The sequence below is a fragment of the Macrotis lagotis genome, chromosome 4 (genome assembly GCF_037893015.1).
Source record: "Macrotis lagotis isolate mMagLag1 chromosome 4, bilby.v1.9.chrom.fasta, whole genome shotgun sequence".
NCBI classification, from domain to species: Eukaryota; Metazoa; Chordata; class Mammalia; order Peramelemorphia; family Peramelidae; genus Macrotis; species Macrotis lagotis.
This window is the reverse complement of record NC_133661.1, coordinates 37,964,832-37,982,838: the sequence shown is the minus strand read 5'-3', so window position 1 is coordinate 37,982,838 and position 18,007 is coordinate 37,964,832. Positions and strand designations below refer to the sequence as shown.

Here is an 18,007-nt window from a genome sequence, read left to right as displayed (position 1 = left end):
CATGCCTGATACCTAGTTCAAACACAAATCTTTGTGAGTCCAAGTCATCATATCACAAAAACTCTCAATCTTGTCTTACTGTTTTGTTTTAGTCCTTCACTCTTTTTAAAAAAATATTTATTTATTTAATTTCATCCTTAGGAACATGTAAATTTTTAAGTTACAAAATTTCCTTCCACCCTTTCCTCAGCAGCAGTCAGGTTAGCATTGTATGTACAGATTTTTGATAAACATGTTTACAGATTAGTAATTTTCAGTATGAGGAATTAGGATTAAGGGAAACAGATAATTTTCATAAATTGTTCATTAGATTCTGAAGAGGTGTGTGTGTGTGTATGTTTGTGTGTGTGTGTGTGTGTTGTTTTGTTTTGTTTTGTCTTTCTCTGGATGGGGATAACATTGTCCATAGCTGGTCTAATGCAGTTGTCCTGGCTCTCTGAATTGCTGAGAGGAGCTGCTTCCATCAAGGATGATCATCTCACATTGTTCTCTTGGTTCTACTCCCTTTGCTCAGCATCAGAGCCTCTGACTCATTCCATGCTTCTCTAGAGTCTAACCATTTAGGGTGTCTTATAGAACAATAGTATTCCATAGTATTCATGTACCATAACTTGTTCAACCATTCCCCAATTGATGAGCATCCCCTCAATTTCCATTTCTTTGCCTCTACAAAAAGAGCTGCTATGAATATTTTGGAACATGTAGGACTTTTCCCTTTTTTTTAGTTCTTCTGGATATAGACCTAGAATTGGAATTGCTGGGACAAAGAGAATAGTCCTTTACTCTTGAAGAAGACTATGACACCAGGGAGGTGATGCCATGACAAACAAGTGAATTTGTTTTAAGTGAGAGGAGCTGTACTAAATCACTGGTCTCACTTTCACCTCCAGAGCCATCTGGGTCCAGTGTCCAGATATGAATCAGGTTGACTGGAGATGGACCTGGGTGCGAGGCCCAAGGTCCAAATCCAGGTAGTGGCAAGTCTCTGAAGCTGGATTTGAACACAGATCCTCCTGATTCTAGAACCGGTGCTCAATCCACTGCATCCATCACCTAGCTGCCTTCTATAACGATATTGTTAAAGATGATATCATGTAGGGATCAACAAATATCCCAGAGTATCAGGATCAGAGTGAAGATAAGAGGACATGAAATCTATGAAAGAACTGGGTTATAGAAAGGTTTAAATGCAAAGTATCAAACTTTTATATTTGATTCTAGAAGCAATGGAGGGCCCTGAGAACTGTATATTTGTTAGGGCAGGTAGGGCATAACAATCCTGAACTTAAGTAAAATTCCAAGCTGAACAAAGTTAAATTCTCATATTAAACTTTAAGATAAAAAAATAGTCATCATGAGGCCTATGTCCACTCCAACAAAATTTTTACTTTTAACTAAACAACCCTTGTACCTTCAACTTTGTGACAAGGTCTTGAGCTCCTTCAGTATTGGAATTCTACCACTTTCCTAATACCCAGAAAGCAACATTACAGTTCAGCTGTGAGTACACCTAAAATACCAGTCCCTGGACTTTGGATGCTGTGAATTTTCAGGGTTGGGTCCTAAACCTGTTGCTTTCTATTTCTCTGTGTGTGTGTGTGTGTGTGTGTGTGTGTGTGTGTGTGTGTGTGTGTGTGTGTTTAATTAGGCTGGTCTCTTCACTGCTCTGGTCCTTTTTCTTTATCTATAAAATGGGAATAATATCAGCACTGTCTACCTAGTAGAAGTGTTGTGATCACATGAGATATTTAGGCATGTGAAAAGAATTGGAAAGCAATATTTGCAAGGTATTATTTTTAATTATGAACAATTTAGGCCATTGGTCCTAGAAAATGAAGTCATTCCTATTTCTGTAGAATAGCAACACTAGTGCAATCAGGGACACACACACACACACACACACACACACACACACACACACACACACACACATATTACACAATGAAAATTACCATACCGGTCATTAAAGAGAAAAAAAAAACTACATGATATTCTCTCAGCATCTCCTAAAGATGACCCTTGATTTGAAGAAGACAGGCTTCATAACACCTCTCACATCTTTTGAAAACCAGAAATAAATTTTAATGATACCAGATTTATGGACCTCTTGCTAATATAATATATTTTGTATCTCCTTCTATACAGTCTGTCTCTAACACCCCGTCTAGCAGCCTGAAGCCAGACAACAATAGGGAAAAAAACAAAACAGTGTTTTTCATGAAATCTGGAAGCTTTATCAGCATTTCAATCTAAACATGTCCCTACCAAGCTTATCCAGAGGATTCTAAGTATCATCTCTCTCACTAACCTCCATTGAATCCCCAGTAAAGAGATAAAATTTACCTCCATATCTTCACTTTGAAAAGAAACTTCTTTGGGGGGAAAAAGTGATCTTTCCTTCCTTCTTCCTTTTTCCTCCATTTCTTTTTTCTCCCTCCCTTCCTTTCTTCTTTCCTTCTTCCTTCCTTCTTTCAACCATCTTCCCTATTTTTCCATTATTTCCTCTTTCTCTCCCTTCTTCACTTCCCTTCTTTTCCTTTATAATTTCCTCCTTTCCTTCATTTTCTCCCTCCCTTCCTCCATTTCTCTCTTTCTTGCATAGTTCCTTATACTTTTTTTTAAATTCCTGGTTTCATTTTTTTCTTCATACATTTATTTATGCATCCATTGCCCCTTTATTGCTTTAAATATACCTCTCTATCTGTATAGACTGAAGGTGAAGGAATTGGAATTCTGTTGTCCTAAGCAGTGTTTGTAAACTATTTTTCTCCATGTCTCACTCTGCAGTCATTTGGATTGCAGACCATCTCTCTGGGGACAGTTTACCTTACTCCTTCTTACCTCCTGCTGCTTGGGGCTAAAGCTTCCCTCTGCCCATGCCCTTGAGGGAGGCCAAGCTCTCCTTCATTCTATAAGCCCATCAGTTTAGTTTTCTATCAGATCAGGTTACCTGCCCAGAGCCGATTATTTCTGTTGCTATGAGCTTCCAGCAATTCATTTCTGACTTCATTACTGCAAACCTAGATTTTTATCTGTAATAAACGTGTCCCTAAGGTATTTAAGCAGCTATACTTATGTTTAGCATCTGATACTGTAAGAAACTCAGGGTAAAGTTCCATTTTAAAACACAGTGAACAAGGTCGACATGGACCAACAGAAAGAATCCTAAGCCTCAACACCCCCACCCCCACCCCGACTCAGTTCTGTATCTGACCTATTTCCACTTTGTGAGTCACTGGGGATTTTCTAAGGCAAACCATATTTTATGTCAACACAATGGAATGAGATATGTAGGGAATGACAGATCTTACTATTTATTGTTTACTGACAGCATTTGACTCAGTAGGGAGAAAAAGAAGTCTTGAAGGTCTCTCTTTTATAAAGAGTCCCTTATATATGGGTCAAAATCACATGATAAATTAACATGATGACACTAATATTTCAATTATTACTTCCATAGATATGTTTAGCACTGGCAGCAACCCTATTGAGAGTTTGGAGACCAATGGGTGGTTAAAAAAAAGAAAGGAAAAAGAAAAAAGAAGAATGCAAACTCTATGAGGGCAGGAATTGATTCCTTTCTATCTGTATCCACAGGGTCTGGAAATGATAGTTTCTTAATAAATTATTAATTTTTCTGAAAATACATGGACTAAATAATTTCTACCTTGCTTTCACCCCCAAGGTCTTTCAAAATGTGTATAATTATGGATTTTCATTGGTATAACAGATTTAGAACTGGGATGAATCTGAGTTGTGATCTACTACCTCAACCCCCCTCATTTTACAGTGGAAGAAATCTGAAACCCAAGGAACTTCCATGAGTTGACTCAGGTCATACTTTGACACTTAAAGCAAAAAAAGGATTTTTTTCTTAGCCCATTAACTCCAAATCTCATTCTCTCAAATCCACATCATTGTTTCCATGATGCCATTGTGAATACCTTGGGTACTGAGGGACATTGGGAGGTTTTGTTTAATGGTAGCATAGAAAGTTCTCCTCATTCAATTCTTCACCAAAATGGAAAAAAAAATGTTTACTATTTTGGTTTCCTGTGTTTCTTTGGTTTGGTTGCCTAGTTATCTGTTTTGTTTTGGGTTTTTTTGTTATTGTTTGTTTTTCTGAGTCTTAGGGATTTATGGACACAGCAAGAAGGAATTGCCCATATTAGTTCAAACCATGATAAAAAAATTCAGTAATGTTCTTTGTGATGGGTTTTATAGACACAAATTATTCCTATTTTCAAGAGTTTACAATCTAACAGGAGTCAAATGGAGTATTATAGCTGTGGGCAGCTAGGATAGTGAATAGGCAGTTAGGTGTCATAGTGGCACTAGGCCTAGAGTCATTTTTCTGAGTTGAAATTTGGCTTCAGACACTGTGATACTAAATAAGTCACTTGAACTTCTTTGACTCATTTCTTCATCTCTGAAATGAGCGAGAGAAGGAAATGATAAACCAGTGCAATATATCTAGCCAAGCAAACTCCAAATGAAGTCAAAAAGAGTCAGTCACAACTGAAAGTCAACAATAGCAGAAAAAAAGGATATTGAAGAGTCTTGACTTCCTGTTATATGAAAATCAATTTGTAATGTTTCGTCTAGGACGGCTATTCCTAAAGACAGAACACAGAGGGTATAATCAATCAAGAGTCAAAAGCAGAGATCAAATCCAATCTTCTTCAGGGTAGCTATTTGTGAGCAATCATGGCAGACAATTTTCTACAAAACACCCAAATTTATCACCTAAAATGTTTCAATTCTGGCACCCTCTGTCCATTGCATAAGTCCCTGACCTTCTCTCTTCTGACCTAGGAGACAATACCTTGGGACAGTAATTGCACCATTACTTCAAAGACCACAGCAGAACATTCCACCCATCCCCCTCCTGCTAATGATGAATATTTGGTTGTAGCAGCTACCTCTCCAAAAGTGAGTTCTAATCCCTGGAATCATAACTGTTGAATATAATCCACATCTCCTCCATTCTTCATGTGGGGAGTAGAACATACATATGATGGTTTGCTACCAATAAAACATTGCATAATATTGCTTTTACTTTTAACCTCACCTTTTTCTAAATATTTCCAAGGATACTACCATTCTTCCACTTAAGTTCATAACTTTAGTGTCAGCTTCAAATCCTCATTCTTTCCTCTTCTCATCTATTGAGTTATCATATCTTTTCGTTTCCATTTCCATGTGATTTTCTATTTGTTTCCCCTTTTCCTAGTCACAGAGCTACCATTTCTGATGACCTTTTCTCCTGAACAATATTTTGCATTAGTTGATCACTATTCTTTATATCTCTCCTCATTCTAGTCCATCCTTCACACTTGTGGCCAAAGCGATTTTACAAAAGTTCAGGTATGACTGTTCAATAAACACGAATGACTCATTGCTTCCTCTAGGAAGAAATATTTATTCATCATTATATCATCTCTTTTATTTCTAATTTTTGTACAAGTTTTATTCATTTATAAATGAATAAAAAATAAGCATCATGTGGGTCCGTTTTTAAAAAGGCAAACTGATAACAGTCTTTATTCAAAAACTTTGGGAGACTACTAGTCTCAAGAGATTCAGGAAGGATAGGATGACTATTTTTATGCACTGAAAATAATGGCACTTGAAAAAAAGCAGATTAGATAACAGAGAACCAATGAGTGAAAAATATAAAACTAGGTGAGTTATCATGCTGGGGATCCCCAAAAGTGAAGCTATCTCAAGTAGAATGGATTTCTCAGGAGGCAATTAATTTCCCATCATTGGCAGAAATGGCTAAATGATCACTTGCTGCTTTAGTGTTGATTTTATTAGAGGATCATTAATATATTTTCCAAATCCAAATTGTTGTGATTGTGCAATTGTGTGATTCTTATTTTGGTCCTTGAATAGTAGCTAGCAGGAGAGTGATCTATTCCTAAAATCTTGAGGAAGGAAAGTATTCTTTCAAAGTGAGATAGAAGTGGTAAGAATATTGAGAGCATTAAAGTGGAAGAAAGGGGTGGGGGAGAAAATTTTGGTGGCAAAGATTTAGGAGGGAGCATGTCCTAGAGATGGAGGATGGATGACCTGTGCTGAATGCACAGAATAGTTTTCAACTTCCCATGAAGTTTGGGTTTTTTCAAGCTTTAGTGGCTCACAAACTATTTTATCTGCTGCAAATGAATCTTGGGACCCAATTATTTAGGGCAGTGAAGCAGAGAAGAGTTAAAGAATTCCCTCCCACCTTTTGGAACAGAATGATATTGCTTTGGGTTTTTTCAATCAGTTCAATATAACTAAGTAGCAAAACTCTTTTCAACACCTCATGGGATCATAGTTCTAGGACTCAAAACTTCTATCAGACACCTTGTAGTCTAAACTATTTCCTGTACACATATTATACTGATGAGGAAACATTTTTCTAAGCTCACCTAGGCATTAGATGTTAAAGGGAGATTCTGACCACAGGTTCTATGAACACAGATTCTCTACAGTGCAACACCACTTCCTTGACAAGCTTCAAGAGGAGGTAAAGGGTGAACAAAGTATTGACTGTTTGGAAAGCTGAACAAAGCCTGAGGCATTTCACGAATCTCTCCTGCCTGTCTTTCCATGGCCTCTATCACTATTTTACTGATTTTTGTCTTGTCATTGAAAAGTATGACTTTTGGTTTTACACCAAAAAATTCATACAACCTTTTATCCAAATTTGTAACTTGGGTAGAAAGAGTCAGACTTTAAATCTTGACTTTGGCACAGAATTCCAGAAATTTGGAGATGAAAATGTTCAGTTTTGATTCATTTCCAAAACATTGATGTACAAGCTTGCGTGTGTCAAGGGGGGAAAGTTATATTTCCCTTTGACACTGAGCTTAAAGTATCTTCTATGTAATTTCCACCCATTGATTCCAGTTCAGTCTCTGGGAACAAAACTAATTAGTCTCTTTTCGCTTCCACATTTCAGATGCCTAAATACAAGAAGACAGTGATCCTATGTTCATTTCCCTCTGGGTCTTCTCTTCTGCAGCTTCATTTCCTTTAACCAGTCTCTGTATGTCATGGCCCCAGGTTCCTTCATCATTCTCGTTGCTCTCCTTTCCAGCTCAATGCCTTTCTGAAGCTACAATGCCCAGATGTGACCTGACCAGGGTAGAGCACAGTTGGACAGCAACCTCTCTTAGTCTAGAAACAATACCTTCCTTAATACCTATTAAGACTACTTTACCATTGTTGGACACCATATCACATCAATGAGTTTGCAGTCAACTCAATTGCTATCCATGTGAGTCTTGCCCTCCTTGAAAAATGAAGATAATAATCATACCCACCCCATCCACCTCAGCAGGTTATTGTAAGGCAAGCGCTTTGTAAACCATGGAAACATGAGTTGGTTGTTATTATTCTCTACCCCATGTGTATCTGCTTCTGTTCTCACTTCTGTACCAGGGATAATAATTATCCAGACTGGCAAAGAAGGTGTAATGACAGGGTATGGTAGGGTGCTAATAAAGCCTTTCTAGTGCATTTGATTGAATGCAGCAGGTTTATCTGAATCAACCAAAGATTCATTTGCTGGAAAAACGATGGATGAAACTGCCTTCAGGTAGAGGCACTAACCTTTCGTTTTCAGACACGTTGCCGCACGTTGTAATTAAATCTATTTTTAAAGCACTGAGGGTGTCAGGGCTGCCTTTGCTGGGGATCGTTCTGTCAAAACTCTGTAAGATGACAGTGTACTTTTCGGGCACAATTGACTCATGTCGAAAAACATGGAGTCTGAAGCCACGACAACAGTGATGGCTCTTTCTGAACCACTTTTCCTAGTAAGGATTTTTGAGTTGATTGGAAATGAAGCCAGTGACCTAGACTTCTTCTGACAGAAACAAGCTGATCTCCCAGGTTATGAGACAGTGGCAGCCTCACAGAGGTGCCGATGAAGGGAGCCATTCTAAGGGGTTGGAGGCCTTTATGCTAATACCTAGGTTCTCACTGAAGCAATCAAGCATATAACTCCGTTAGTGAGAACAAAGAGAGTAAGTAAATATCTGAGAACATATTCCTAACATAGCTTCTAATTAGTTACATGGATCCAGGTGTAGAAGGTCCAATCATGTTCCCTAAGACATAAGTTTCAGCAAGAAAAGGCAGGTGTAACAAGGTTTGCCTCGAATGCAAATCTTGTTATATCAGACTTCTCTCTTTTGTTATATGAAATATATCTTATTATAACTTGGTAGATGAGACTTGGCCTAATCCCCCTGCACCATCATTAGGAAGAGATGTGCTGTCATTTAATCAAGTGAATTCCTGCATTTTCTAGATTAAGGTTTAGAAAGCTAAATCTTTTTCCCTTAGAGAAATGGTAGCTTCTCTCTTAGCCCTCCCTACTCCAACACTGACATCTGTGCAGCAATACAGACCCTACCCTGAGGGATTGGCTGAAGCATTTTCTTAAAAAAAATTAATTTCCTCATGCATAATAATACCTGTCAGAGAGAACTACCTCACTAATTAGGACAACAAATGTCATTTAAGTATGGTTCCAGTTTACTAAAGAACATTTGAGAACATTTACAACAACGGGACTGCCATCTTTGTGGAGGAATGAACTTGCTGTTCGTCACTGGAAATGGAAAAAAGGACATATGGGTGGACAAATGAAAAAAATATCAATTTTCATTTTGATGAGAATAGCACCTGGACACAATTACATGTTACCATCTGACTGTTTGCTCTTGGACTCCCAGTTTCCTAAGATACTAGAAGACTTTTACAAAAAATAAGCAAGATGATTCAGAACACAACAAGCCCTTATTATAGTTCTTTTTAAAATCCCTACCTGCCTCCAAAGTTCAGACTACATGAATGCTTTCCTGATGTCTCTAGGTCCAAGTGGAGAAATTCTTACCTTTTTTTAATCATGGAACCCTTTAGTAGCTTGTTGATGTCTATGGTTCCTTTCTCTAAATAATATTTTGAATAAATAAAATAATATGCAAAGGTTTACAAAGAAAACCAGTTATATTGAAATAGTTATCAAAATGTATTTTAAAAGTAACAGTTAACTCACCTCAAATGATGAACCCCCAACTAGTTTCTCCCCAAAAATTTACTTGTATTTGTTTTGTATATTCTTGATATTTACCTATTCATGTGAATCTTGCCTCTCTTGATAGAATAAAATCTCCTTGAAGGCAGGACCTATTTTGCCATGAGAACCAGCAATAAGCATAATCATTTCTTCCAAACTGTCTTCACTTCTCTAAGTAACTGGTGTGTGGATTCCAATCACATTGACAATAATACAGATCATCTTTCATAGTAGACTAGATTTGGATTTTGTTGTTGCTGTTGTTGTGGAATTTTTTTTTGATGACTAAAATATCAATTCACTTTCTCTTCAGATGGCACAAAGAGGAAAAACAAAGGGCCAATAAATGGTGGGTCTCCGTCTCTGATTCATAATCAGAAATGGTCTTTTAAGCATGACTATGGCTCACTGAAAAGAATATTTCAATAGACTATGACTTGAAAGATACATAAGATGATTCAAGAAAGTAGAAAGAGAGTAGAGCAAATATGCCAGATTGCTCACTGTGGAGCAAACAAAGCAACAGTCTGTTACTTGAAAACTCAACCCATTTCAATATACTTAATCTAATTTCCTATTTGTGATATTAGAACATCTATGGATGGTGTACTATGAATATGATAATTTTTTCTTTGAAAATATTCTATGCATTTTTCATTATGTTTGAATAAGTGCTTTTAAATAAAATAACAGAAATTAGAAGGAAAAAATACAATTTATAATAAAAATGTGCCATTTTTTACTTTTTTTTTCAAATAACTAAGATGACTATAGCATATAAATTATGGTCAAATGTAATAATCAGATGTATTCAGGTTGGTGAACATTACAATATTCTAAATAATATCTTTCATTCAGTCATTGGTTATTTATTGAGATCTTACTCTTCACAAATATTTTTGACACTGTTCTCACCATTCCTCCTTGATGGCCCCATGTGTCTCTTTTCTCCCTTATGAATCATTCTTCAAAATCACCTCTTCTGGGACCTTTTTCTGTCCACTAACTAATGAAATTATTACCCTACGTCAGTCCAACAATCCTGTAGCACACTATGTGGCTAACAGAGCAGAGAATTACAGAGTAGGATATAATATTTATATGACATGGTTCACTTTCTATACAGTTATCTAATCTGGGCAATCCCTACAGCTATTCCATTCCCCATTCCCACTCCCAAGTCCATTTGCATTTCTTTCTCAGGACTCAGTAATCAAACCAATACAATTGTACTATCTCTTTATTTTCCTGCAAAGGGTGAGTTAGTTGATTGCCAAATGGATAAAGTGACTGTTTTGGTGACTTCACAGAGACAATTCCCTAAATTCCACTCTTTCAAATTTTTCTCATTTAAGAATGTAATATTCCTGAGGCCAGTACCTCTCTTTTATTTTCAGTGTTCAGCACAATGTCTTGAGTCTAGTATTTAATAAATGCTCTTAATTGATCCATTTACTCTGGATATGGACCAAAATCATCAAATCCTTTAATGCACTTGTGAACACAATGATGTCAACACTTACTCTAACGGTGTAGATTACAACTCATCCATGCCTTCTTAAATTGTAACTCTTATTCATGTACTCCCATAAATCCTCAAGAGGATGGAAAGAGAGACAGAGAGAATGATGATGATGATGATGATGATGATGATGATGATGATGATGATGATGATGATGATAAGTGGTGGGGGTATTTTTAGGGCAGGTTAGGTAATAGCTATAGAAAAAGAGTGGGGAGATCTTAATTTGACAATATTGGGGCATAATCTTGCAAAGGAAGAATAAGGTAAAACATGCATATTGAAAGATTCCAAATCCCTCATAGGAGAATAAATGTATTTTTCTCTGTTTGTCTGGAATGGCATTTCTGTACAAGTTTTAGAACAGAATTTTTACTTTAGTGTGCTTTTTTTAATGTTGTGGGACAGGTGAATGGTAGTTATGTTATGGAATCCTTTGTTAATCTGAAGAAATCTATTGACCCCCTTCTCAGAATATTTTTTAATGTATCAAATACTTCGAATCACCAAAAAAATAAAACCAAAACCAAAGACAGAGTTAAAATTAAGTCATTTTTTCACAAACTCAAGTTTAAGAATTCAGCCTAAATTAATCAGCCAACACACACAAAATGTAGTTTATAGTTTAAATTTTTAATATTCTTGCAGTGACCTAGAAGATTAAAGGAAAGACTAAAATTCGGTGGCTATGTTAATTTTATTGTGAAATTATACACACAGAAAGAGTTAGGAGTCTAAACTTTTAATATTCTTGCAGTTATCTGGAAAAATGGATGACTGTCAATTAAATTGTGAAATTACATACACAAACATATGTATGCATAGAAATGTTTTTTATTTGAATAAAAACAGATAATGGAAGTTTGGGTGTGTGTAACTATACACATATGTGTATAAATAGCTGTACATTACTCTGCATACATATGCCCTTACATGTAGATAGATTATAGATAAATAGAAAAGTAGGTAGATGTTAGATAGAGATAGATCTTTAGTACCAAATTCTCATACTTCCATCATCTGTGCTTACCCAAATGAAATCAACTTGGAATTGGAACATAGAACAGTCCCTACGAAATATATATATATATATATATGTATATATATATGTATATATATATATGTGTGTGTGTGTGTGTATACATATATATGTATCATGAAGCCCTAGTTCTTGCTAAGCAAAATCATTATACAATGAAAAATAAATTAAGAACACTTGCCAACATGGCTTTACCTTTCGTCTGCTATCATCCAGAAAGAAAACCAGACACTTATTTGTCTACTGCTAATGATAGTGGAAAATTTCTATGATTAATAAATGCAGAATCTAAGATGATGTCATAGAGAAAAAAGTAACTAATAATAACAAGAAGATTATTTTCCACTTGAGCCATATGGTGATAGAAGAAGAGAGTAAAACATATGTCCAGGGTTTTCAGCATGTGTCTGTATTTAATACTTAAGGGAGCTGTCTCAAAGAAAAATAGTTGACTTTATATAGAAAAGCATTTTCTGAATAGCATTCTATTTCAATATTCCAATGGACCATGATTTCATTGGTATTGCTAATGAAGATTGCAACCCTTTCTCATTTCTGTTGATGGCTTTTGTGTATTTATACAGCCGAACACATCCATCACTTAATTGATAGCTGGCATTTATAGAGCAGACTGAGGTTTCCAAGGTGTTTTCATATATTACCTAATTTGACCTTCCTAATAACCTTATGCAGAAAGTGCCCATTTTATAAATGAGGCAACTGAGTATCAGAGATTCTAACTGGATTACCTAATATTGCACATCTAATACACTTTTAAGTAAGGATAAAAAGGCGGTGCTGACTTCATTCATAGCATGCTATTCATTATGCAATACTGCCTTCTAACCATCACATCTTCCTATCATAAACTGAAATGTCATATATGTTGTATAATCAGCAATGTTTTAGAGGCCTTACAAACAGCAACAATAACAACAAAAAATACCATGCAAGCATCTCTGAGTCAACAGAAAGACTTTCATTACAAAATTTCACTAGTGCCTAGCTGGACCTAAGTGTTACCAGCATCTTTTTCATTACTGTCAGAATTTGGCCTTAGGTGCTAATTAAAGAACTGAAGAAATACTTGGAGTTTGCCCCAATGTCTAAATGAAGCAGAAGAGAATATGTTACCAAAGGAAGAAATGCAGAGTTTGGGGGAAGCCAGTGTGTTTTCATTTCCCTCTTTACTTACCTCATGTAGAAAATGAATGGGATACTTTAAGTGTGTCCCCCAGATGAATATCTTATCTCTACTTTTCATAAACATGTAATAAACTTAAGCAGTCATAGGTATAATTCTGACTGGTGAGTGGGACTCTATCCCAGGATGACAAAATTATAATATTCTTGTAACATTTATATCCTTTCATCATCTTAGGGAAATTGAAATTAGCACCTAATTCGTAAGAAAAATTAGTTAAAATATAAAGCTACCAGTTGTTACACAGTTTTACCCTGAGATAGCTACATTGCTCCAGTCCTTTCTGGTTGTCTGTCATCCCTCATTATTGGTTAATTAGTAGGGGTTTCAAGGTACCCCAAGGTCTTCTATCTTTCTACCATGTGACAATGTCCCAGCATCTCTCTGACTCCCAACTAAGTCTGTCTTCAAAATTCAATCGGAGAACTTATTATAAGATGCTTGATAGTGTTTCCCCTGAATCCATTAGGTGAAGGCTGATTGACACCAAAATTATAGCTATAGCAATGTCTAAACTATTCCTTTGATTCCATTGCATCTCATCCTTCAGAACTTATGAATGTTTGTGGTTATGTACAATGTTTATTCTGGTCGGGATGAGGCTACTTGGTTGTTCAGACTGAGAGGAGACAAAATGAATTGACATTATTCCATGGAACACCAATGGCCACCAATATTTGGTACAAACTAAGAGGGAACACTAATATTTATACAAAAATAGAAGGGGATGATGAAAGGGAGGAAAGAAGAGGAAATGAGAAAAGAAGAAAGGATAAGATAAAATAGGAGAAGGAAAGGGGGGAAAGGAGATTAAAGGGAGAGAGAGAGGAAGAGGAAGTGGAAAAGACAGAGGAAAATAGTAACAGAAAGAGATGGAGAGAAAAATAGAAAGAGAGAAAACAAGAGAAAAGAAGTAAAGGAGAAGAAAAAAGAATCAAGAGAGGAAGAAAGAAAGGAGGGGGAGGAGAAAGGCAGAGAACGCGAGGGACAGAAAAAGAAGAAATAGAAGGGAAAAGGAGAAACCAAGAAGGAAGTGGGAAGAAAAAGATAAAGATAAGGAGGTGGGGGGAACATGAAGGGGGAGAGATCAGAGGCAAAAATACCTTGTGTTCAAAATATATCTCCTTCTTCTTATAGCTTAGTAGCAATCCTGAGAATTGTAAGATTTATAGGGGAAATTCTGTGGGGGTCCCTTCACAACCTGAATGAAACATCAAAAAACAAAAGCCAGCCTCAGGTCTGGGACTTAGGGTGTCTCTGAGAACAAAGAGAATTCTGTTCCTTGGGGCCTGGGGAGAAGCTGATGGAACTCAGACCATCAGACATCAGAGGATTAGGAGGTTGCAAGTGGTTATAGGAAGCCCTTCACTAAAGGGAAGGATGGATGCAATGTCCCTTCTATTAATTACAGAGTGTTACATACTATAAAAGTGCCACAAGGAAAATAGATAGTTACTCTAAATGTCTATGACTGGTCAAGATAAAACGAGCAACTAATACGATCTGGATTTATATAGGAAAACTCTAAAAAGTCGGCCCAGGAAGCAAACTGCTACCTGATACTATCTACACAATTATTAGAATAAACCAAAGAATCCTTTTCAATTATTTTATCCTGAGCTAATAGAGAACAATGCATCATAAAAGAATGAATTACCGCCATAATAAACCTGGCTTCTTATGGAATGAAGCTATTAGAAACTGATCAGTTAATTTAGGAGTTGCTGATAATCACACTTCTACAGAATTCAGGCAAGTAGTAAAAATACAGTCTGCAGTTAGATATCAATTAACATCAAACCTACATCCACAGTCCTCTGCCACTGTCACTGGTTGCCAAAGAGAATCAAGGGTCCTAAATATTTCCACTACTTGAATGTCATCAGAATCCCTACCCCCACACTTAAAACACACACACACACACACACACACACACACACATACACACACAAAATACATACACACATGCATGTGTGAATGTACATATTCCCATTTGAAGTTTACATTCAAGGAAACAAAAACATGGCTGGGGATGGGTTTTCTTTTTTGTTTTTTTATTTGATATTTTATTTTTCCAAATACATGTTATGAAAGGACCAGAGCTTTTAATTGCTCATTCTCACCATTATAGGGATAACATTGGAGTATCTGGGCTCTGACCCCAGCAATACTGATATTCTAAATTGGGAAAGGAGAAGTAAGGTCAGATTAGGGCTGTCCAACTGGAGGACTCTCTTACCTCATTAACAAACACCCAGTGACTGTCCTTAGAAGCCAGGTTGGTTTCCACTGCCTGTAGGAAAAAAGGAAAAAAAATGCAGTGAATAAATAATACATCCTAGGGAGGATATCTTCACTTTTTCACCAGCATTCTAGAAAATTTTGTTCATGAAAAGTCTATTATCTCTCAGGAATAGGGCTGCCCAACTTTAGTCAAGTGTGCATTATGTTTCAATAGGACCATATCATTTATTATCCTCTTGCCTGGGTGGGCTGGGCACCTAAGACCAAGCTCCAAGTTCCTTGATAACTATTTGAATCAGAGGAGAAAGACCAGCTTTTTTAAGGTTCTGAGGGCATGAGTCTTATAAAATTGGAAAGTATCTCAGAGGCCATTGACCTCCCTCATTTCCATATGAGGAAACTGAGACCCAGGGAAGCAAAGCATTTTTTTTTTTTGGTTTTTGCAAGGCAAACGGGGTTAAGTGGCTTGCCCAAGGCCACACAGCTAGTTAATTATTAAACGTCTGAGACCAGATTTGAACCCAGGTACTCCTGACTCCAGGGCCGGTGCTTTATCCACTACGCCACCTAGCCGCCCCAGAAGCAAAGCACCTTACCCAAGACAGCATAAGAAATTAGCATCATAGGACATAACCTCCAGTTTCAAGTCTCCAGAATCAAGATACTTTTCACTGTACCAGAATGCATAATAAATGTGGGGCATTTTCCTATCAAGGACCCAGAAATTTATGAATCCTTCTCAATGTATCATGTGCTACCTCATTGTTAAAGGGGTTTTTTTCCTATAAATGTCATGACAACCTTCAAAATGGGAACTGGTCCCTCAAAATATGTGGTCCAAATTTTTCTTCCTTTTCTTATTTAGTGCCAACTCCTCTCTCTCATCAAAAACCAGTTCTAACCTCTGTTCCACAAACAATGGGTTGAAATACATGGATACTGCCAGATAGTAAAAAAATAATAAAATAAAAGCAAAAATAACTCTGATAAGGGAAAAACAGAAAGGACAAAGATTAGGAACAAAAGAGAAGATAATGACTCTAAGAACTTCATTTCCCCACCTGCCCAGTTCAACATCCAAACCCATACAGACAAATTTTCCAGAAAGAAACATTGGCATCAACAATAGTACCAAAGGATACCCTTTCTGGATTTTCAGGTAGTCAGGCTTTTTAAATACCAGGGTTGAGTAAAAAAGGAAAGACACAAGAACTACTTTCCTAAAAATGAACTGAGAAATTCTAAGTTTCAGAGACATACAACTGACCATATTATTTCTTCACAGACCAGGAGAGCCAAATCATAATGTAAACAAAAAGTCAATCTATAAACATTCTTTTGATCCTTACTATGTGCCAGACAAGAGAACTAGGTGATAAGAGTAGATAGGGTACCAACCTAGGAGTTTGGAGGGGGGAAAAATAGATAAAAGACAATCTCTGCTCTAACTCTCAATCTAATGACAAAGATGACATAAAGATAACTGTATTAAAAAAGGTATTTGATCAGATAAAAGGACCATTGAATAAGTGAAATCTGCATTTCTCACCTTAACCTTAAAGGATCTTTTATTTTCTTTGAAAATATAGATCAAGTCCTGTTTTCTATATAAAATCTGCCACCATCACTACATTGATGGCATGCAATCCTTAATAAAATTACTTTGGATGATTTTGAACATACTTTCATTTACCTCCTCATATATATGCCTCACATACATGAGCATAGTCACACACATAGGCATAATACACACATCAATGGACTGTAAACCCCTGAAGGAAGCAATTCTTTTATTTTCTTTTTTTATCCTTACACTTAATTCAGTTCTTTGCATATTGTGGGTCTGCCTCTGGTTAGATATACGATCCCAACATGATATAGTATTTGTGGATCTCGGTGTTCTCATCTATGAAATGAGATAGATAACTTTGATTAGGCTTGCCTCCCCAAATGAGTTTAATGCAAATTCTATTGTTCTCAATAATGAAAACAAAAGATAAAACTAAATGCTCCCACAGAAATAGTCTTGGTTGAGAAAAACACGGTATACCCTAACAGCAACATGGGGGTGATGTTCCACCTTGAAGGACTCGCTCAGTCCATCAGTGCAACCATCAGGAGCAATTTTGGGCTATCTGCAAAGGAGAGTGCCATCTGTATCCAGAGAAAGAGCCGTGGAGTTTGAACAAAGTTCAAGGACTATTCCCTTTAATTTAGGAAAAAAAACAGATATCTTACTGTCTGATCTTGTTACCTCTTAGACTTCTTGTCTCTTCCTTAAGGATATGATTTCTCTCTCATCACACTCAATTTGGATCAATGTACAACATGGAAACAAGTAAAGACTGACAGATTGCTTTAAGTGGAGGGTGGTGGGGGAGGGAAGCAAGATTGGGGGGGAAATTGTAAAACTCAAATAATATCTTTAATAAAAATAAATTTAAAAAAGAAATAGTCTTGGTTGTTTCTACTTTTTCCAGCTCTAGATTCCTTCCTATATCCCTGCCTATATTTCTGAAACTTCTTTCCTCTATGAGATCTGAGTAATTGCCACTCCTCTCTGATTCCATTGTGAAGCCTAGTGCCAGGAAAAATGAAGGGTGGTTTCCAAACCAAATCCTTCCTCTTCCTCCTTCTTCTCCAATGACTTTTAGGAAAGGAAATCTAAGACCTTCTTTTTTTCCATCAGCTGAACAGAAAAGAAGCTTGTAGATAATAAAACCTAATTTATGAAGTCCAGGCAGAGGCCAGCAAAATGATTGTGGGTATCTATAGAAGAAACCAGGGCTTTCATCCTGCCTTGATCATCAACTCAAACCCCAATCTCATGAACAGCACCAAGAACACCCTGAAATACTGTTTTCTTTCTGATTCTTTATCTTTTCAACTTTTCCTCAGACCCATCAAGGTAGAAATGAA

General features: G+C 36.6%; 1 protein-coding gene across 1 annotated transcript in view; it reads right to left on the bottom strand.

Moving 5' to 3' along the window:
- The window catches only part of GRID1 (glutamate ionotropic receptor delta type subunit 1), a 1,019,672-nt gene that overhangs the window by 352,833 nt on the left and 648,832 nt on the right, over positions 1 to 18,007 (bottom strand). The window contains exon 4 of the mRNA XM_074236323.1: positions 15,084 to 15,137. Within this exon, the coding sequence (XP_074092424.1) occupies positions 15,084 to 15,137 (54 nt within the window). The remainder of the gene's footprint in view (positions 1 to 15,083; positions 15,138 to 18,007) is intronic.